Raw genomic sequence first — 21916 nt, 5'->3', positions numbered from 1 at the left:
ATTTCCTGCCTTCACTCCATTTAAAGGGATATCAACCAGATTCATTTTCCTATGGCTTCCCCATGGTGTGAAGTCTTTAGACAGTTTCAGGATTTTATTTTGAAAAATTAGCGAGAAAGATCACATCGCGTCAGTGGATGTGTCTGGGTGCCAGCAGAGTTTTGCATGCGCAACAGCTTGGAGCAGACATTACTCTCTCCCTCTCCTATTGAAGAAGCTACAGTCCCGGTTTAAATATTATCGATTATATATTGTAAAAACAACCTGAGGATTGATTATCAAAAAAACGTTTGACATGTTTCTATGAACTTTACGGATACTATTTGGAATTTGTCTGCGATGTCGTGACCGCTTGAGCCTGTGGATTTCTGAACATAACGCGCCAACCAAATGTAGGTATTTTGGATATAAAAATAATATTTATGGAACAAAAGGAACATTTATTGTGTAACTGGGAATCTCGTGAGTGCAAACATCCGAAGATCATCAAAGTTAAGCGATTTAATTTAATGCTTTTCTGACCAATCTACTTGGCTGCTAGCTGTTTGTAATATTTTGTCTACTGAGAGAGATGTCCTTACATAAACGCTTGGATAGCTTTTGCCGACAAGCTTTATTGAAATCTGACACACCGGGTGGATTAACAACAAGCTAAACTGTGTTTTGCTATATTGCACTTGTGATTTCATGAACATTTTATATTTTTAGTAATTTAATTTTGAATTTGGCGCTCTGCAATTCAGCGGATGTTGACGAAAATGATCCCGCTAACGGGATGGGTGCATCAAGAAGTTGTTTAAGTATGCATTTTTTTTCTACCAGACCACTGTCAATGACACAGACTCATGTCGGTGAGTCTTTTGAGAGTTCTTTAGTTGCCAGCTCCTCAAAACCTCTAGCCATGCTTTTGGCACTATTCCAGTAAAGAATTATTCAAGGGAACACATCCACCGTGTTGAGATATTTTTTTGGCCAATGTCTTTGACACCCTCAGTTTCTTTCCTCCAATTACTGAGCTCATCTTGTTAAAGCAGGTCAAATGACACGTCATTTGTTTCGACGACATCATCCTCATCAATGTCATTCAGTCATTCTAGATTGTTTCAATTCTGAGAATATCTACAAGTGACAGGTCCACTGACCACAGTAACAGAAAGGGCAGCTGGTTCAGAGTACTGAAAGTTGTTCTAGTTCTGGTCGAATGTTTTTCTGCTCGAATGTTGCTGTGTGTGGAATACCACTTTCTCTGTCCATGCATTTAACAGTTTGTGCAGTTTTCAGATTGGAACAACCATGTTTTAACATGTGCCTGCTGTTCAATGTTTTCCTCAAAAGTATTACCTGTGTCATGGTTGAAGGTCTCTGCTCCATTTCCTGTGTCAGTTTCAGTGTCCATATCAGTGGATGCGACATCTGGTAGGTTTGTGTCGGTGACCTTTTCGATATGCAGATTCTCAGCAACAGCCCTTCCAACTTGTTGATCATTTATTTAACTTCTGCAATCTTCAGTGGTGCACCCAGACAATGGTGCCTCTGTGCCTCACAAATATCGCCATATTGGCCAATAACGACTCCGGGTCCTTTCCACTCGACAGTCAACTCATTTGTGGTACACTTTGTCTCCAGTCTCGTACTTCTCATCTGTGGGACAGAATTGTTTACAGAGCCCTGCAAATTCTCTCTGAACACCTCTTCAGTGAATGCCTTTCCCGCTGCATGTAGTGCTGAAAGGTGCAGTCCCCCAGCGGATTCTGTGACTGACTATAAAAAGAAGCATCGGATCTTGTGCTCCTAAAGACACTCAGTAACAGAAAGTGTCAGCTTGAGTAAAGCTTCTGGTTGCTGGTGGCTCGTCAACTAGTACAGTGGGAAGATTAGGGTTCTGCCTGAACACTAGCTGGTATGGGCTGTAGCCAGGCACATTGTGCATGGAGTTCTTTGCCATCAGCTCCCAATCTAGGGCTGTTTCCCAGTCACATTCATTGTCTTGCATCACTTCCAGCATAATCTCTGAGTCTTTGATTATGTCTCTCCACAAGTCCAGTACTCCATGGACTGGATGCAGCAGTTTTTATTTCCATGTTGAATTAGTCTGCCATTTCATTATTATTGAACTCTTCTCCATTGTCAATTTCTGGGGCAGGGCCACGCACACTTATCCAGTAATGAATGAAGTGCTTGATGACGTCACTGGGTTTCTTTGTGTTCACAAGGCATCCAGCACTGAAAAAAACTGGTCTGGGCTTAGGTTTTTTTTGTACTTCTGGCCTGTTGTTTCATTGACATGCTCACTATCTGCCATTGAATAGAAATACTCTCATCATTACTCCCAGTACCGCTGATTAATTTCTGAAGTCTGTCAACTGTAGCATGTCCAAACTGTTTCTGAAGTTTCAACAATACTTTCAGCCGTATTTTCACTCTGTGGTCATGTGCTCTGTGACTGTCAGAACCTCCATGTGCTCTGTGACTGTCAGAACCTCCATGTGCTCTGTGACTGTCAGAACATCCATGTGCTCTGTGACTGTCAGAACATCCATGTGCTCTGTGACTGTCAGAACATCCATGTGCTCTGTGACTGTAAAAAAATGTACACAATAGTGTCCTGAGGTAGTATGTTCACGGGACACTGGGTGTTTAAACATCCCTGCCTTGTCATTTTCCATGTTTAGTACAGCTCCTGCCTTCTTGAAGGAAGTCTTGCTTAATAGTAAGGAGATATCTGCAGGAACCACCTCTGTTTCAATGTGACACTTAGAATAACCAATTTGTGTGTCAGGGTGCCATGAGAGTTATTTAAGATACCCTTCAAAGAGGTAGGGCAGCATTGCTGGGCACGAACTGCCCTCCCATACGGGTGGGAGGGCCAAGAGACCAGAGGTGGCGGAACAGAGTGCTCGGGTTGGGGTGTAGGGTTTAAGCATAGCCTGAAGGTAAGGAGGGACAGTTCTCCTTGCTGCTCCCTAGGCAAGCACCAGGGTCTTGAAGATGATGCATGCGTTGGCTGGAAACCAGTGGAGTATTCGGAATAGCGGGATGACATGGGAGAATAAGGAAGGTTGGGGGGAAGGAGAAAAGTAGTTGTGTCATCTGCATTGCAATGATGAGTGACCATGTGAGGATATGACAGAGCAGAGAAATTGATGTAAAGATAAATGAGGGGGCCCAGAACCGAGCCCTGGGGGACACCAGTAGAGCGAGCACATGGTACAGACACAAATACTCTTCACGCTGCATGGTAGGAACAGCCTGCCAGGTTGGATGCAATCCAGGAGAGTGCAGAGCCTGAGACACTCAACCCTGAGAGGGTGGAGAGGAGGATCTGATTGTTCACGGTGTCAATGGCTGCAGATAGATCGAGAAGGAGGTTGAGAACAGTGGAGAGAGAGTCTGACTGAGCTGCCTTGAAACCGGACTGGTTAAGGTCAAATCATATTTTGAACATCCTTCCGATTTAATTCACTGACATAGCTATCAGGTAATTTTTTTAAAATCACACACTGTGCGTGTTCATGCAGTATCAATCACAGCATATCCTAAGGATTCAACTATAAAAAATCTTGGTATCTGAAACATTTGTTTTATAACAGTGTAATGTTATACTGCTCTCTCAGTGCTTACATTTTCCTCTGTTAGTTTAAGTTGTTTGTTTTTATGCGGACAGTCTTCAAACCAAATGGTAAGTGCTTTGACAAATTGCACATTTTTGATCTCCTTCAAATGTTCCAGTGGATTGGTTCCAGGCAATGGAGCCCTTGTCTGGCTGTCTTAAGAACGTGACTTGTTCGCGCCATTTCTCTGCTGATCAGTATAGTATGCCACGTAACTCACTTGGATTCCATCCGTTATTGGCGCAGTGCTGTATCTCTCAGGCTACCCTTGAACTATAATATAATCGCAAGTGCTCATTTTTTCTTGTCTAGATTGGTAACTCGCGTCCAGATTCCAAGTTCAATTCCAAACTTTCACACGACCTCTTCTCGTCGAAGCAAGGTGGCACATTGTTATTAGGCATCCTCTGCTACCAATGTTCAACGCCAAATGACGCGATGATCAGGTTCCACTTGAATAACGTTTACTTCACAGTATCAGCACAGTACATAATGGCCATTACACTCAGGCCCGGTCCAACAGTGACTTCTGAGCAAGCACACTAACAACAGAGGGACAGCGCTGTAATTACAGAAGTATTGGGCTACTTAAAACATGAACTTAACAATAGGGTGCCATTTGGGACACAGACAGGGGTTTCCATCTGTGGGCCGGAGCAGCTAATGGACTGGCCATTGATTGGCTGCATCACCGCTTGGTATGGAAACTGCTTGGCATCCGACCGCAAGGCACTACGGCGGGTAGTGTATACGGCCAAGTGCATCACCAAGGCCGAGCTCCCTGCCATCCAGGACCTCTATATCAAATAAAAAATGCCCTAAACAAGGTCAGAATCCAGCTACCACAGACTGTTCTCTGCTTCCGCACGGCAAGCGGTACCAATGTACCAAGTCTGGAACCAACAGGCCCCTGAAGAGCTTCTTCCATCCCTTAGCCAGAAGACTGCTAAAATAGTTAATCAAATAGCTACCTGAACTAACTGCATTGCTCCAACTCGTTTGACCCACATACGCTGCTGCTACTGTTTTATTATCTATATACACTGGTACCCTGTGTTTATAGCAAAGTTATCATTAGTCATTGTGTATGTATTATTTTTCTATTTTTCTCTCTACATTGTTGGAATACGTAAGTATTTCACAATATGTAAGTATTTCACAAACAAAAATATATTGAAATGTCTGCTCTACCAAAAATTACAACTAACTAATTGCAGCATTGCTGCAAAAATGGAAGAGGCAAGTGGAAGAGTGAGAAAGTAAGGAACTTGTCTGTCGACCCTGCATTAACCAATTTTGGTCTTTAAAAGACAATTGTGATAAATAAAAAAGTACCCCAATTAAATGTAATGACAAAAAAGCTTGGCCATATAGATTGCAAAAAAGTTGGGAAGAGATTCTTGATATACCGATTCCATAGCACATGGTTTACTAACTGATACACAAAACGACGCCGGATACGAAACTTAGTTTTTCAATTTAAATTATAATACAAAATTCTTGAAACCAATAGAATGGTATATATATGGGGGATACAAGCATCCCAGCTCTGCAGATTTTTCTACGAAGAGACAGAAACATTAGGTCATTTGTTTTGGTACTGTCCATATGTAGCTTGTTTTTGATAGGTTTATTTTGTATTTTTTTACCTTTTTTTAACCAGGCAAGTCAGTTAAGAACAAATTCTTATTTTCAATGACAGCCTAGGAACAGTGGGTTAACTGCCTGTTCAGGGGCAGAACGACAGATTTGTACCTTGTCAGCTCGGGGGTTTGAACTCGCAACCTTCCTGTTACTAGTCCAACGCTCTAACCACTAGGCTACCCTGCCGCCCCGTTCAGGAATGGCTGAAGAATTACAACATTTATCTGGAGCTAACTCTGCAAATAGCACTGCTGGGTGATTTGAAACATCATAGTCAATAATATAATAAACACTCTTAGCAAAAATGTGTATCTTTCATTTACAATCAGTAGAAACTATGAGAATAGAAAGGCTCAGAGCTTTTGTGAAACAACACCGCACAGCTGGAAAATGTCAAATAGAAATCAAACCTGGATGGTGTTCAGAGAGGGACTAAAAATAAGCTAACTAATGTCAAATGTATGAAGTGTGTATTAGCTGGGAGTAGAAGCCCAAGTGTCATTGTCCATTAGTTTACTCCAATTAGGGGCGCGGTGGTAGGGTCAGGGGGAAATAAGTCAAATAAACTGAACTAAAATAAAAACGCAACATGCAAGAATTAGGTCATATAAGAAAGTCTGTCAATTTTAATATATTCATTAGGTCCTAATCTAACCTAACACTTTTACTCAGGAAGTTTGCCACCGGCACACTGCAGTAGGGAAGTAAAGCCAAAGTCGAATCCATCACTTCCGTTGTTTGTTTGTGCCCATAGCGACGTATGAGGTGGATAACACAAAATATCATCACTGAATATGATCTGCAAGTTATATGGATCTACAAAATAGATAGGCCTGGGACGGGGACTAGACGGGGACTAGACGGGACGGGGACTAGACGGCCCTGGGGCGGGGACTAGACGGGACGGGGACTAGACGGGACGGGGACTAGACGGGAACTAGACGGCCCTGGGGCGGGGACTAGACGGGACGGGGACTAGACGGCCCTGGGGTGGGGACTAGATGGGACGGGGACTAGACGGGACGGGGACTAGACGGCCCTGGGGCGGGGACAAGATGGCCCTGGGACATCTGAAAACATTTGAAAAACTTTGGCATACCTCCTCTCTGGCTCTCATCAAAGCTTTTCCACTCACGATAGTGACAGGGTAACCCATGCATTTCATGCCAATAAAGCTTTATACTGAATTGAAGCATGACTGGTTGTTTCAGGCACTCTTACCTCGCCAAATGCTCCCCTGCCGATCACCTTGAGCATCTCGAAGTCTTCCCTGTGCAGACGCATCTCCTTCACGGTGGTGGTGAACGGCTTCACTGCAATAACAAAATGGGGAAAAATTAACTCTGGGCATACACCTCTCTCACATTACACCATCATAGAATGTCCCTGTTGTATCATGTTTTAGTATAGCAGTTCACTCACATTACACCATCATAGAATGTCCCTGTTGTATCATATGTTAGGTGAATCTGTTTTAGTATAGCAGTTCACTCACATTACACCATCATAGAATGTCCCTATTGTATCATATGTTAGGTGAATCTGTTTTAGTATAGCAGTTCACTCACATTACACCATCATATAATGTCCCTGTTGTATCATATGTTAGGTGAATCTGTTTTAGTATAGCAGTTCTCTCACATTACACCATCATATAATGTCCCTGTTGTATCATATGTTAGATGAATCTGTTTTAGTATAGCAGTTCTCTCACATTACACCATCATATAATGTCCCTATTGTATCATATGTTAGGTGAATCTGTTTTAGTATAGCAGTTCACTCACATTACACCATCATATAATGTCCCTATTGTATCATATGTTAGATGAATCTGTTTTAGTATAGCAGTTCACTCACATTACACCATCATATAATGTCCCTGTTGTATCATATGTTAGGTGAATCTGTTTTAGTATAGCAGTTCACTCACATTACACCATCATATAATGTCCCTGTTGTATCATATGTTAGATGAATCTGTTTTAGTATAGCAGTTCACTCACATTACACCATCATATAATGTCCCTGTTGTATCATATGTTAGATGAATCTGTTTTAGTATAGCAGTTCACTCACATTACACCATCATATAATGTCCCTGTTGTATCATGTTAGGTGAATCTGTTTTAGTATAGCAGTTCGCTCACATGAGCCATGCATGAAGCACGAGCAGTCGGTCTGTGTTCCTCAGTTTCTCAACCATAGGACGAACCTGTGTGAATATCCACACGTTGTTACACACAAATTTCAAAAGACCATGATGTTTTACATTAGACCATTTGACAACATTATCCAATGAATAGAAAGAAGGTGACAACTTATCTTTGTCTGTTATGCTGATGTGTTACATACAAAATGGGATCAAAGAGGGTTTGTGGCAATGTTACCAACCGCATTGAAAATGTTACTTAGGCTTTCAATAGGGATGGGTATTTAAAATATCACTATTTCAATAATCATGAAATGTTTTCGGAAACCCAGATAGTCAAAATACATGTTTAACCTGTTGCTTCTACTCGGGACGCTTGCGTCCCAACTAGAGCTCTGGAAATGCAAATGCGCTACGCTAAATGCTAATAGTATTAGTTAAAACTCAAAAGTTCATTAAAATACACATGCAGGGTATCGAATTAAAGCTACACTCGTTGTGAATCCAGGCAACAAGTCAGATTTTTAAAATGCTTTTCGGCGAAAGCATGAGAAGCTATTATCTGATAGCATGCAACACCCCAAAAGACCCACAGGGGACGTAAACAAAATAATTAGCATTTCGGCGTTACACAAACCGCACAATAAAATAGAAAACATTCATTACCTTTCACCATCTTCTTTGTTGGCACTCCTAGATGTCCCATAAACACTATTTGGGTCTTTATTTCGATTAAATCGGTCCATATAAAGCCTAGATATCGTTATATGTAGACTGTGTGATAAACGAAAACATAGTTTCAAAACGTAACGTCATTTTTTTTAATTCAAAAAGTCGACGATAAACTTTCACAAAACACTTCGAAATACGTTTGTAATGCAACTTTAGGTATTAGTAAACGTTAATAAGCGATAAAATTAATCAGGAGGCGATGTAAAGATCATTAGCTGTCCGTCTGGAAAAATGTCCGGCTAGAAACTCAACGAAAATATCCGGTCCTAGACCGGATTAGATACGGTGTCCTGTATGTGTTTGACCAAGAAAAAACTCGAAGGGAAATGACAAGACTCTAGACACCCTGTGGAAGCTGTAGGTACTGCAACCTCAGTCAATTAATTGTGGTTCACGTTTATCAATGGGTTCAAGTAGCGCATGGATATATTTTCCCCATTTTCAGTGATCAGTTTTTCCTGTGCTTTTCGATGTAAATGCCGTTCTGGTAAAGCCACAGCAGTGATTTAACCAGTTTTTTAAACGTCTGAGTGTTTTCTATCCACACAGACTAAGCAAATGCATATACTATATTCCTGGCATGAGTAGCAGGGCGCTGAAATGTTGCGCGATTTTTAACAGAATGTTCAAAAAAGTAGAGGGTCGACTGAAGAGGTTAAAAGTTGGGAACTAGCTTGATGTGCAGCCTGCTGACTTGGGAGCTCTGCTTACATCAGAGCGGGGGATGGGCTGGGGCCGGTCAATTACACACAGGAGGGAGAGAGCCATGCAGACTGGTGCAAGTGAAACAAACTTGTAGATCCCATACATTATCCATCATCCCATCTGGTAGTGCTTCTCTTGACTGCTTCAAATCGAAGCTAACAAAGATAGCCAGCCATATTGTGCTGCACTTTGTCCTTGTCTACAACTTTATTCAAATTTTAAAAACGACCTACCTGATGGTTGCTTGTTGTAGCCTACTCCTCATTTAGCCAATTGAGTTCTGTAATTTTAATTCCATTTTGCATTGATTAGAGATCTGACATTGATAGCTACACATGGAGCCCGACTGTAGCCTAGTGTCACTTTGAATGCCCGACAATAACAACAAGCGCGTGAAACCTGTGTAGGCTACAGCCTGTGTAGGCTGGCCGTGCTGCTGCTCCAGTTTCAACTGTTCTGCCTTATTATTATTATTATTATTCGACCATGCTGGTCATTTATGAACATTTGAACATCTTGGCCATGTTCTGTTATAATCTCCACCCGGCACAGCCAGAAGAGGACTGGCCACCCCACATAGCCTGGTTCCTCTCTAGATTTCTTCCTAGGTTTTGGCCTTTCTAGGGAGTTTTTCCTAGCCACTGTGCTTCTACACCTGCATTGCTTGATGTTTGGGGTTTTAGGCTGGGTTTCTGTACAGCACTTTGAGATATCAGCTGATGTACGAAGGGCTATATAAATACATTTGATTTATGCTACGGTATGTCTGTCATACAAGTTTTGAATTTCAAATGTCATAGAGATAATTATTTAATTTAGACAGTCTTTCCATTGTTAAAATAGGCCCGTTCAGATAGTCGATTAATCGTGCCCATCCCTAGCTTCCAAGTGCTGACACTTTATTCTGTATAAATATGCCTTAACTCCATCATAAACTATTTGGGAAACGGCAGCCAAGTCTAATAGAGCATGCTTATTTGGAAAATAAACCTGTCTCCACAGTGATCTGGTCAAAACAGACAAACCAGCAGACGAAGTCATGAGCCAGTATGGCCAACAGACCTCACAACACAGCCACAAACTGAGCACTGTACCCCATCTCTCCAACCCTCCTCCCCGGTTTACAAGGCTCTGCGGGAGGGCTGGCACCGACCCAAGCAGGGCCTGCGAGGAGCCAATCTGCAGCACTCCTCGCCATATGAGGACATGCAGACCGATCCTGTGTAGAGTGCGTTTATCACTCCCAAGCCTTTTTCTCTAAACAGAGGGAGCAACCTGCCTCTCGACGGTGTTCATTTAAACAGACGAGACGTTCATTCCCTCCTGTGGCAGATCCTTCATAGCCTACACGCAGAATGACGGGTTCACGGCTCGGCAATGGAGCTCACAAAAGGGTCACGATACACACATGAAGTGTGGAGTAATGGCTACCACAAAATGTAACAAACGTGCATGCTAAAAACTGTGGACCATTAGCACTGATGATTTTGACAACTTAAACTGAGCGCACCCTTTGCCTTCAGGTCCCTGTTAGGTTTTCTTTTTAAATCTCTGATGTGATTGGTCCCTCGCAGCATTCAAGGTGAGGTGGTGAGGATTTACTTAACCAATAAAAATGTGGGTAGGCAGTGTCCCCTTGACAGAGCAGATAGCAGAGGGCCAAGTGACCACCCACCAATCACCCAAACACTGGATTGCCTGAACGATTACGTAAACCAGCATTATGAAATGAGCTCTCAGATTATAATCTCGATTTGACGCTCTGCATAAGCATACCAAGAGAGCGACAGTGAAAGGCCGACATGTGGGCCTTGTTAGTAATAAGGAAAGTGACAACGAAAATTACTTGCACGCTAGTGTCTCCACACAACCATCAGGCGTCCTATGTCGATTGAAGTGCCAACATGATTCTAGCTAAACCCTTTGAAGGCAAAGACCGGACTTTCATATCCTCAGCCTAAATGATGTGTTATTTCTGTAATTCACGCAAGCCCCATCTTGTCAATTACAATAAACTCCCATCACCGGCAATCAGAATGATTCCATGCGGAAAGTGAAACACCAGCTACAGAAGCTTTGTATTAATGTACTTTTTATAGGATCTCCGCAACAGTCATGAAATTACTTGCACTTTTTTGGCAAACATCACAATAGCGCGAATGGAAATGTAGAGAGCAGTGCTTTTTCATTCATAGCTCAAACTCTAATTAGGTCTCTGCCTACACTGAGCTGCTTTGGAAAAATGTATTCAGTACATAGAGTACTTCAACAATTCTAGCAGCCAGTGTCTTTGAACCCCTTAGGTAGTTGGTCGTTCTTTACGCCATAGAATGTTCAGTATGCAGGAGGGTGCCTGCCGCTTTGACAGCTGCTTTAGGCTCCCGTACAGATCCAGAGGGTATACGCTTGGCACAGGACAGAGTGCCACTTGGAGAACGGGCAGCCCAGTGACAGAGGCATCAGCTGTTCACACTGATGGAAAGAAGAACCATTGTCTCCTAATTAAATAGATTACTGGTAGCCTTAAACGAATGCCATTCATGTCAACCGCAACTACGATTTGTGGACGTGCACTGCAAGATGTTAAAGAGGAAGCTTTAAATATAATTTAAGTATATTTAACTTAATTCCCCTCGCCCGAGATGTATTTCATTCATCCGTCTATATGAAACATTAGCCTAAAAGTATGTTGTCATCTTAAACAGGACACCTAAACTGAACAGGACTCAGAGGGCGGAGGTAATAAATCGCAGATGTAACAGGATGATATAGCCTACATTTACATTACATTTACATTTAAGTCATTTAGCAGACGCTCTTATCCAGAGCGACTTACAAATTGGTGCAGTCACCTTATGACATCCAGTGGAGCAGCCACTTTACAATAGTGCATCTAAATCTTTTAAGTGGGGGGGGGGTGAGAAGGATTACTTTATCCTATCCTAGGTATTCCTTAAAGAGGTGGGGTTTCAGGTGTCTCCGGAAGGTGGTGATTGACTCCGCTGTCCTGGCTAGAGGGATTGATGGCAAAAGTCAGTCAGTACTTTCCAACACCGAAGCCATGACATAGGCTACCGGTGACAGAGCAGGAACGTGAAGACCGCTTCCAACCGTCTTGGACTGGCAGCCCTACTCAGAATCTGACCCTGATGGATGTGCAGCACTACCCAAAGTCAACTCAATCTACAGCAGTAAATCTCTCCTGCTCCCTTCAGTATGGGCCAGACTGTACACCCCATCCATCATCATTACCAAAGCATGGGTTCCCAGACAGAAATACTTATTTTCCACCATCATTTGCAAATAAATTCAGTAAAAATCCTACAATGTGATTTTCTCGATTTTTTTCCCTCATTTTGTCTGTCATAGTTTAAGTGTACCTATGATGAAAATTACAGGCCTCTCATCTTTTGAAGTGGGAGAACTTGCACAATTGGTGGCTGACTGTGTGAATCTAAGTGTGTGTTCTCTAATTCTCTCCTTCTCTCTTTCTTTCTCTCTCTCAGAGGACCTGAGCCCTAGGACCATGCCCCAGGACTACCTGACATGATGACTCCTTGCTGTCCCCAGTCCACCTGGCCGTGCTGCTGCTCCAGTTTCAACTGTTCTGCCTTATTATTATTCGACCATGCTGGTCATTTATGAACATTTGAACATCTTGGCCATGTTCTGTTATAATCTCCACCCGGCACAGCCAGAAGAGGACTGGCCACCCCACATAGCCTGGTTCCTCTCTAGGTTTCTTCCTAAGTTTTGGCCTTTCTAGGGAGTTTTTCCTAGCCACCGTGCTTCTACACCTGCATTGCTTGCCGTTTGGGGTTTTAGGCTGGGTTTCTGTACAGCACTTTGAGATATCAGCTGATGTACGAAGGGCTATATAAATAAATTTGATTTGACTAAATACTTTTTTGCCCCTGTGTGTGTGTGTGTGTGTGTGTGTATATATATATATATATATATCCCCTGACGTGCAGGAACACTGCATAGATGGGGTGCTGTGCTCACTGATTTAAGTGGTGAAGATCCCTTTTTAGAAGAGCTGGCACAGGCATAAAAGTTGGTCTAATTGACTTTAAAGTCTTGGTGATTTACATTGTTTTGTTCACAATTAGGTTGTTTTTCAATGTTTGAGTTTGCTTCAAATGCTAAGCTACTAGTCAGATTCTCTCACAGTGTTTCTCAAAATGCATACTACCGTGCTCAGAGCACACAAATTGGAGCACGGGAGGATGATGCTTTGTCATCATGGGGTATTGTGTTGGGTGTAGATTGATGAGGGGAAAACATTTAATACTTTTTAGAATAAGGCTGTAAAGTAACATTCTGAATACTTCCCGAATGCACTGTATGAGCAGGCTTCTGCCTCTCTCCATTGAGCTGGCCTGCCTACTCTGCCAGCCTGGTCTCAGACGTAACATCGTAAACGTAAATCCAGGACACTATAATTAGTATGTTAGGTTACGTTTGGTACAGTTACATTAGACATGGTTTCTTAACGCAAAAACTAAAGTAGGCTGATTGGTCCGCGTGGATGGGTGGGCGTATATAACCGAATCTCCTCACGGACAACTTTAGCCTTTTCAATTACTTACAACTTGAGCTACATAGCATGTTAGCGAACCCTTCCGCTAACTATCACCTTACCCATTTTATTTTTGAAAATTTGACTTACCTTTATTTAACCAGGCAAGTCAGTTAAGAACAAATTCTTATTTTCAATGATGGCCTAGGAACAGTGGGTTAACTGCCTGTTCAGGGGCAGAACGACAGATTTGTACCTTGTCAGCTCGGGGGTTTGAACTTGCAACCTTCCGGTTACTAGTCCAATGCTCTAACCACTAGGCTACCCTGCCGCCCCTAGCATAAATAACCCTAACCATTTAAACTAGCTTCTAAATGTAACCCTAACCACTAGCCTAGCATAAAGTTAGGCACCTACAGTTGAAATCGGAAGTTCACACACATAGGTCATTAAAACTTGTTTTTCAACCACTCCACAAATGTATTTTTAACAAGCTATAGTTTTTGCAAGTCGGTTAGGATATCTACTTTGTGCATGACACAAGTCATTTTTCCAACAATTGTTTACAGAGATTATTTCACTTATAATTCACGGTGTCATAAGTTTACATACACTAAATTGACTGTGCCATTAAACAGCTTGGTAAATGACAGAAAATTATGTCATGGCTTTAGAAGCTTGTGATTGACTCAAATGATGTCGATTAGCCTATTGGAGATAGGCCTTGAAATGCATCCACAGGTACACCTTCAAACTCAGTGCCTCCTTGCTTGATATCATGGGAAAGTCAAAAGAAACCAGCCAAGACCTCAATTGTTTTTTTGTAGACCGGGGTCGAGACCCAGGGTCTCGAGCTTGATGACGAGTTTGGAGGGTACTATGGTGTTAAATGCTGAGCTGTAGTCGGTGAACAGCATTCTCACATAGGTATTCCTCTTGTCCAGATGGGTTAGGGCAGTGTGGTTGAGATTGGAAGCTATTTTGTAGATGACATCGCCGAAGTTGAGGATCGGTAGGGATAGTCAGTTTTACTAGGGTAAGTTCGGCGGCATGAGTGGAGGAGGCTTTGTTGCGGAATAGAAAGCCGACTCTAGATTTGATTTTAGATTGGAGATGTTTGATATGAGTCTGGAAGGAGAGTTTACAGTCTAGCCAGACACCTAGGTACTTATAGATGTCCACATACTCTAGGTCGGAACCATCCAGGGTGGTGATGCAAGTCGGGCGTACGTACGGGTGCAGGCAGCGAATGGTTGAAAAGCATGCATTTGGTTTTACTAGCGTTTAAGAGCAGTTGGAGGCCACGGAAGGAGTGTTGTATGGCATTGAAGCTCGTTTGGAGGTTAGATAGCACAGTGTCCAAGGACGGGCCGGAAGTATACAGAATGGTGTCGTCTGCGTAGAGGTGGATCATGGAACCGCCCGCAGCAAGAGCAACATCATTGATATATACAGAGGAAAGAGTCGGCCCGAGAATTGAACCCTGTGGCACGCCCATAGAGACTGCCAGAGGACCGGACAGCATGCCCTCCGATTTGACACACTGAACTCTGTCTGCAAAGTAGTTGGTGAACCGAGCACATGTGACAGACGTGACAGAGTCTGGAGACGCAGTGGAGAACGTTCTGCTGCCTGCAACATCCTCCAGCATGACCGGTTTGGCAGTGGGTCAGTCATGGTGTGGGGTGGCATTTCTTTGGGGGGCCGCACAGCCCTCCATGTGCTCGCCAGAGGTAGCCTGACTGCCATTAAGTACCGAGATGAGATCCTCAGACCCCTTGTGAGACCATATGCTGGTGCGGCTGGCCCTGGGTTCCTCCTAATGCCAGACAATGCTAGACCTCATGTGGCTGGAGTGTGTCAGCAAGAGGAAGGCATTGATGCTATGGACTAGCCCGCCCGTTCCCCAGACCTGAATCCAATTGAGCACATCTGGGACATCATGTCTCGCTCCATCCACCAACGCCACGTTGCACCACAGACTGTCCAGGAGTTGGCGGATGCTTTAGTCCAGGTCTGGGAGGAGATCCCTCAGGAGACCATCTGCCACCTCATCAGGAGCATGCCCAGGCATTGTAAGGAGGTCATACAGGCACATGGAGGCCACCCACACTACTGAGCATCATTTTGACTTGTTTTAAGGACATTACATCAAAGTTGGATCAGCCTGTAGTGTGGTTTTCCACTTTAATTTTTAGTGTGACTCCAAATCCAGACCTCCATGGGTTGATAAATTGGTTTTCCATTGATCATTTGTGTGATTTTGTTGTCAGCACATTCAACTATGTAAAGAAAAAAGTATTTAATAAGAATATTTCATTCATTCAGATCTAGGATGTGTTATTTTAGTGTTCCCTTGTTTTTTTTTAGCAGTGTATTATTTGAAATGCAAATCCAGGTGAATACCTCAGGAAGCTGGTTGAGAGAATTCCAAGAGTGTGCTAATCCGTCATCAAGGCAAAGGGTGGCTATTTGAAGCATCTCAAATAAACATATTTGGATTTCTTTTAACTTTTTTGGTTACTACATGATTCCATGTGTTATTTCATAGTTTTGATGTCTACACTATTATTCTACAATGTAGAAAATAGTTTAAAAAAATAAAAACCCTTGAATGAGTAGGTGTTCTAAAACTTTTGACCGGTAGTGTATATCACTCTACCTTTCACCCATTTTGTGGTGACTGAACACAACCCAGAGGTGTTCGATCTGACCAAGACCACAGCAATAAACTTGACTCTAATCCAACCCTAATTTAGCATATCTGATTCAGCTCGTTAAGCAGCTAATTTGTAGAATCAGGTGTGTTAAATTAGGGTTGGACTGAAAACCCACAGGACAGTAGATCTCATTTTAGCTGCCCTGGTTGAAGGACCATTCACAAACAGGCCTAAGATAAACCAAATGAGCCCATGTGATGAATCCAGTGGTAGGGCAGGAAACTGTGTAGCCATACTCTCTCCCCCCCCTCATCGGATGCTGACTTAAGATAGTTCCAGGACCCAAGGAGGAGTGGTGCACTGGACTCTCTTTGACAGTGAAAACAGAGTTGTAGCACCTTCTGATGACAGCGACCGTATTTTCAGGAGCAGACACACCGGGGTGTAATCTCATTAATGACGTCAATGAAAAGCCCAAGTTAGAGAATCCTCTCATTGTATCGAATGACTGCAGCCCAAAGGCCAGGGTGGACTACAGTTTGTGTGTCTGGACTGGAGCAGGAGGGGGGGGTCCTGACATAAAACATGAGGAATTCTGTCACGAAGAATAGTTTGCTTGTTATTCATTCTGAATAATAACAATTGGCCTATTTGGCTAAATTAATCAATTTTAGTTGGAACATTCCTCAATTTCCCTTGACCTGGAAACTATAAACCACGAGGTTATGAGCCTCACCTGATTCTGAACACCATTCCTTGGATATGAGGTTCAAATTGGAGATGTGGTCACATTTGTAGAACAGCCCTGACAAGTAAAATGTAAACAGTGCCTGATAGGACAGGCTGAAGGAGGGTCAAAATCAGCAACTGGTTTCCCCGACAAAACACAATCCTTTTGAGTGCATTCTGTTTGTATTTTGATTCCACACACACCGAGTCACAATAGATAAGCAATCCAATAGAAACAGTACATTCACCTCTGTAAGAGAACACTAACCCGGCCACATTTCAGAAACGAATGTTTAGTGTGAAGAGGTATAGACAAAATAATGATCATGAAGGTATTGGTTATTTCACAAACTATATGCACAATGTACCATGATTTTTTAAATATAAGTAGCCTAATTGGTTTAAGTGCGAGTATGCTAGAGCTTTATGTAATTATTCCAAATGACTGACTCTTAGCTAGGCCAGAAATGCAGTTCGCTTGTCAGATACAGAGTTCGCATAGATTGGTTACAAGTAACGGAGAACGTATAATTGCACATAAAGAGCACAAGCCCTGTCACAGACCGTGAAATCAGAGCAGGTTACCAAATGTAAAAACGTACCCCATTCCAGAAAGTCCGTCACGTGTTTCTCTCGTTTCAAATGAGAGTTGCTGCATTCGTTGTACAAACATATCAGTATATCCAGAAGGGTCTCCACGCTCAGTGAATTTGCGTTCTTTTGGGTTCCGTCCAAGAGCAATTGCTCCAACTTCTTCAGGCGTACCTTCGCTGACATTTTTCTATCAATGAGCGAAGATAGTTACCACTCTTAGTCGAAAAACCGCTCCCCGGGTTGGTATGGAAGAAGAAATCTAACCCTACCCCCTTCAAGCGCAACCGAAAAAGTAAAGATTTATTTTCCCAAAGTGGAGCATTTGGGTGTATTCATTATGCCGAGTATGTTGCAAAACGTTTTGAAACAAAAACCACTCACTCCAAAATGAAACGTTTTGAAAGGAAAACGAGTTTCTATTCGACAAAATTCAAGTGGGTCCCTCCCCGTTTAGTTTGCACTGTTTGCTTCCGTCTAGTGCTTAAACAATACATAGTTAACGTTAGAGTTAATGAATACACCCCTGAAATCCCAAACTCCAATTTAGCTAGCTAGAAAAAAGAAAAGACGGACATTTTGATAAACAATGTTTATCCATGGATTTGCCTTCTTCTAAGCGTCGCCACCATGTTCCCTTCACTCAGACTCGAGGCTCAGTGGGTCCCATTTGCTTTAATCCCGACAAGTGATGTCGGGTTTTCCTCCCGTCGAATCTCAGGTTGACCGGTCGGATTATCTACTCATTCGCATTCCCAATACATCTTCTTCAACACTGCTAAAGAGGGGTATACACACAAAATTGTGGAGTGGCTGTCTTTTCGTAGATTAAACCATTTTTTCTTAATAGCATCCAACAGTAGCCGGTGTGACTCACAACGGAGCTGAAGCCATGTCCAGCCTTGTCTCTCCCTAGTTTGCAGAAGAGTCGAGACCAGGGAATATGGAGCCCCCTGCCTACCCACACCGGAAACGCAATGGATAGGTGACGTCATTCTATGATTGACGGACACTGGGAGCAATGGTGCTTTAATATGGAACGCTTTTTGGGTATTTGCCTGTCAAAAAATATACACATCAAATAATGCCCTGTACACATCGTGACGCTTTTCATTACGCCTTACGTCATCTTCACGGAGTCTTGTGCCCGTTTACATCGTAACGTATGTCATTACATCTTAGGTCAGTCATCTTCATGGAGTCTTGCCCCACTGCTGAACCTGAATGGAGAAGTGTAGTGTTTGTTATGCAAATTGGAGGAGAGCGTGCAAAATCACATGTGAAGCTAAACCAGGAAAAGGGGCCATATTACAATCTATGTGTTGTTATAATTGTGTTGTTTCCTCTATAACCTGTTAGTACATATGCCTTGACACTGTGCCTTGATACTATTGTAGCTAGCGACCTCCACCTAATAATTATAATCAAAAACAAATGTCATTACCATAGGCCTAAAGTTTTTTCTGTAAATGACTTTTGGCTTTTGAGGTGATGTGATTGGTGTGAAGCCAAATTGGCTTCCCTTTACCCTTTTTTTTGGTGCACCAGGATCATTCATATTCTCAGATTAGCGCAACATTGATTGGCTATTGTAAAAAAATATATATATCATGAGAAGCCAAATGCTCGCTGGCTTCCCTTGTATTCAATGTAACAATATCATATTATTTTTGACCAGACAGCATCAGATAAATGGGCTTCACATACAGAGATGGATGCTTTCTCCAGTGAGTTTACATTCAGCCTCTTGTGAATAGAAGGAAAATGATGAAACACAGAGAGACGGAAGATACATTTTTTTATATGGGGTGCTGTTTTGATGCATCTACTGTGGGCTTCATGGGATGGCTTTATGGGATAGCTAGCAACTTGTAAACAATTACCCATCCCATTCCATACACACCACTGGAGGAGAGCCTGTCTCTCATCAGAGATTGCATTTATTTTGGGAGATTGCAAAATATGACCTTTTTATTCAAGACATGATACAAATATTGTTTCAGGTGATAATAAAACATGTTTTGTTTAGTTACTTTTTCCTCAACTTGTTTCTTTAACTTTATAGCAAGTCAAGCTAGCTTGCACTGCAGAGCAGCTAGCTAGCTAACTTAAAGCTAGGCTAGGTTGAAGACACTATTGTAGCTAGCGACCTCCACCTAATAATTCTAATCAAAAACAAACGTCATTACCATCCCAATAAACATAAATGGAAGTCAACAGTCATGTGACTTAACAGCCAATGTGTATTATTTAATATTACTATTAAAATAGCACTTACATATAGGAATGGGTCATTTTTTACAAGTTGCTAGCTATCCCATAAAGCCATCGCTGAAAACCACATATTTACATTTTCTTTTCTGTTTTGTTAACTTCCTGTTCTTTGATGGACTCAGGCTAGACTGAAGAGAAATGAGGGTAGCTGCATCCCAACTGAGCCCCACAGTGGAGGCGTCATAATACCGATAAAACCTAGCGGTCAACCACAGAAATGTTTCCAACAGTTTTTTCACCATTCATTTTATCAATTGTAGAAACATGTTTTGATAACCATGTAAATCTATCTTAGACAAAGAGACTTTTATCAATATATTTGACACTATGATATGGAGCATCACATATCACGTCACAATTCTGTAGCTACACTGAAACAAAAAATATAAACACAACATGCAACAATTTCAAAGATTTTACTGAGTTACAATTCAAATAAGGAAATCAGTCAACTGAAATACATTAATTAGGCCCTAATCTATTGATTTCACATGACTGGGAATACATATATACATCTGTTGGTCACAGATACCTAAAACAAATAGGTAGTGGCATGGATCAGAAAATCAGTCAGTATCTGGTGTGACTGTTTGGATGTTAAAGGACGAGACAGAGGCATTGATGCGAGTAACCAGTCTTGATCAGTACATTACAATCCATCCAGGTATATCAAGCACACTGGTAAAAACACTGGAGATGTAGCAATTAACCTTTACCAACAGATGTCATCACTGTGCCATCTTACACCCATAACATCTGCCCTTTTATAAAATAGGACAGGAGCTGTCAATTCACTAACAAAACAAACCTAGTAATAATTTCCAACATGAACAGTTTAGGATTTTTTCAGGTATTAACTTAACACATTTTGATAGTTTCTTCACTTTTCCCAGTTTGTCTATATTTTTTATATCTCTGTCTGTCAACGATCCCAAATGGGAAACCTTCAGATTAAGTATTTTTGGTGGCTGTACACTGAGCTCCTCTTTGACTGGCCAATATTCTCTGACGGCTAGAGAAGTTTCTTCCTTGCAGTCAGGCCAGCCCATCAGAATCACATACCTCAATGCCTGGAAGTGCTCGTCCCTGTCTGTGTGCTGTCTGATTTGTGTAAGGCGCTGGTCCGTAACATTGAGGTAGTCAGTCTGGTTGATGTGTTCAACATCCACTTTCTCTGTTTGTAAGCTACACACTGTGTGTTGTTCATGCATGGAGTGTGTGTGCCTGATGTAGCCCTGCTGAGCGTGTCACTCACATACATCTCTGGCCCTGGCTTATACACCACCTTGAGGTTGTAGTTTGTAGGGCCAGTAGCATGCTCCGCAGTCGTTTTGGGGCATTCAGAAGAGGCTTGCTGAATATAGCACTCAGAAGCTTGTGATCTGTTACTGCGATAATGTTGTCATGCCCGTACAGGTAGTGGTGGAAGTGTTGGCATACAAACACAATGCTGAGGCACTCCTTCTCTATCTGGGCATATTTCTGCTCTGTTGGTGTGAGTGCCCTAGAGGCGAATGCCACAGGATGGCCCTGTTGCATGAGGCAACAGCCAAGTTCATACTGGCTCGAGTCACTCTGAATCGTGACAGGTTTTGACACATCATAGTATCGCAGTACAGGTGTATTTACAGTGCCTTGCGAAAGTATTCGGCCCCCTTGAACTTTGCGACCTTTTGCCACATTTCAGGCTTCAAACATAAAGATATAAAACTGTATTTTTTTGTGAAGAATCAACAACAAGTGGGACACAATCATGAAGTGGAACGACATTTATTGGATATTTCAAACTTTTTTAACAAATCAAAAACTGAAAAATTGGGCGTGCAAAATTATTCAGCCCCCTTAAGTTAATACTTTGTAGCGCCACCTTTTGCTGCGATTACAGCTGTAAGTCGCTTGGGGTATGTCTCTATCAGTTTTGCACATCGAGAGACTGACATTTTTTCCCATTCCTCCTTGCAAAACAGCTCGAGCTCAGTGAGGTTGGATGGAGAGCATTTGTGAACAGCAGTTTTCAGTTCTTTCCACAGATTCTCGATTGGATTCATGTCTGGACTTTGACCTGGCCATTCTAACACCTGGATATGTTTATTTTTGAACCATTCCATTGTAGATTTTGCTTTATGTTTTGGATCATTGTCTTGTTGGAAGACAAATCTCCGTCCCAGTCTCAGGTCTTTTGCAGACTCCATCAGGTTTTCTTCCAGAATGGTCCTGTATTTGGCTCCATCCATCTTCCCATCAATTTTAACCATCTTCCCTGTCCCTGCTGAAGAAAAGCAGGCCCAAACCATGA

At 42.3% G+C, this 21916-nt stretch overlaps 1 protein-coding gene across 3 annotated transcripts in view; it reads right to left on the bottom strand.

The window, feature by feature from the left end:
• LOC115139576 (serine/threonine-protein kinase MRCK beta) overlaps positions 1 to 18276 on the bottom strand; it is a 142137-nt gene extending 123861 nt beyond the window's left edge. For all 3 annotated transcript variants that reach the window (XM_029677119.2, XM_029677120.2, XM_029677121.2), the window contains exons 1-2: positions 17358 to 18276; positions 6477 to 6568 (exon numbers count right to left, since the gene is read on the bottom strand). In XM_029677119.2, the coding sequence (XP_029532979.1) occupies positions 6477 to 6568; positions 17358 to 17532 (267 nt within the window). In that variant the 5' untranslated portion in view covers positions 17533 to 18276. The remainder of the gene's footprint in view (positions 1 to 6476; positions 6569 to 17357) is intronic.
• Positions 18277 to 21916: the final 3640 nt, after the last annotated feature.

The sequence above is a fragment of the Oncorhynchus nerka genome, linkage group LG13, assembly GCF_034236695.1.
Source record: "Oncorhynchus nerka isolate Pitt River linkage group LG13, Oner_Uvic_2.0, whole genome shotgun sequence".
Lineage (NCBI taxonomy): Eukaryota > Metazoa > Chordata > Actinopteri > Salmoniformes > Salmonidae > Oncorhynchus > Oncorhynchus nerka.
The sequence above is the reverse complement of the archived record's forward strand: the minus strand, read 5'-3'. Positions and strand labels throughout refer to the sequence as shown.